At 43.5% G+C, this 1,262-nt stretch overlaps 1 protein-coding gene across 2 annotated transcripts in view; it reads left to right on the top strand.

Moving 5' to 3' along the window:
* The window catches only part of LOC119581820 (peptidyl-prolyl cis-trans isomerase FKBP10-like), a 5,890-nt gene extending 5,124 nt beyond the window's left edge, over window positions 1–766 (top strand). For both annotated transcript variants that reach the window (XM_037929953.1, XM_037929952.1), the window contains exons 5-6: window positions 207–370; window positions 611–766. In XM_037929953.1, coding sequence (XP_037785881.1) covers window positions 207–370; window positions 611–654 — 208 coding nt within the window. In that variant the 3' untranslated portion in view covers window positions 655–766. The remainder of the gene's footprint in view (window positions 1–206; window positions 371–610) is intronic.
* Window positions 767–1,262: the final 496 nt, after the last annotated feature.

The raw sequence follows: 1,262 nt of genomic DNA, 5'->3' as shown, positions 1-1,262 counted from the left end.
TTAAGATCACCTGGATCGATTGATAATCTGACTTTCATTCACTTTCCATACCTGGAGGGTTTACAAAATACAGGTATGGTTGTGTACAGAACATGCAGTTGCCTCAGGTTTTAAGCCTCACGCATGCCCCCGCCATTGTCAACCTGGTCGACACCGCTTGCTCCCTGTTCCGCCAAGCGCGTCACTAAGCTTTTGCTCCGTTGCAGCGTTGACCGTGACGAGCCATTCCGGTTCACGCTCGGCCAGGGCTCGGTGATCCGCGGCTGGGACATGGGCGTGGCCGGCATGTGCGTGGGCGAGACGCGGCGCCTCACCATCCCGCCCAGCCTGGCCTACGGGGAGAGAGGCGCCGGGGACGTCATTCCGCCAAGTAAGTTGCAGCCTCGTGCATTTGCGCTCATGGAAAGAGCCACGTAATAACTAAACTCTTGAAGGGACAATCATGTACGTAGAGTACAGCTGTACCTCTAGTAACGCAGATCTTTGAATTAAAATCAAACACGGCGTCATATTCAAACGCAATCATGTAGGTAGTTGTTTTCCCTGATTTATTGGAACCAGAGTCTGATCATAATGGAAGAACAGCCCGATACGAAAACTCCTGTTTCAGATGCTACGTTGATCTTCACCATCCAGCTGCTGAAGATTAATTAACAGCAGGGGAACGTCTGCGCACGGGACACCGGTGCAGTGTGGCAAGATCAGCGTTGTTTGTTGTCAGTATTTTTAGATTTTTTTTGTTACTCCAATAAATTGTTGCTTATTATATCATATTTCCACCCATGCCTCTTCGAAACTAAAATGTTAATGCTGTAAGAACTTGAATATCACATATTAAAGACTTTTTTCATTGTGAAAATGATTTCAAAATGTCGTCAGATGTTGAACTCAAAACGTAATTTCAAGTCTAAGAGATAAGTTGTCAAGATTTTGGAAGTATATAATGAAGCACTGGATAAAGTGGATACAGTATTTCTCACTTGCTAGATGCTTCATCCTTTGCTTGTTGTCTTCATTTCAAACTTAATCTTCTTTAATTCTGGTGATCTGCCTCCACAGTTTAATAAAGCAACCATTGGCAGGAAGGCGTCTGAAAGATTTTTGATGGAATACCAACCCAAGCACGACATTTTTTTTATCAAGTTTAATACATGTGCAGGTTATAGTATGCATTGTTTGCTGCTGAAATTCTTACAATGTTGCTTTAGGATTTTAGAAGAAAACTACTGGTGAGAACTTTAAGAAGCAGTACTATCTACATG

This window comes from Penaeus monodon, chromosome 15 (genome assembly GCF_015228065.2).
Source record: "Penaeus monodon isolate SGIC_2016 chromosome 15, NSTDA_Pmon_1, whole genome shotgun sequence".
NCBI lineage: Eukaryota > Metazoa > Arthropoda > Malacostraca > Decapoda > Penaeidae > Penaeus > Penaeus monodon.
This window is presented reverse-complemented; position numbering and strand designations above follow the sequence as displayed.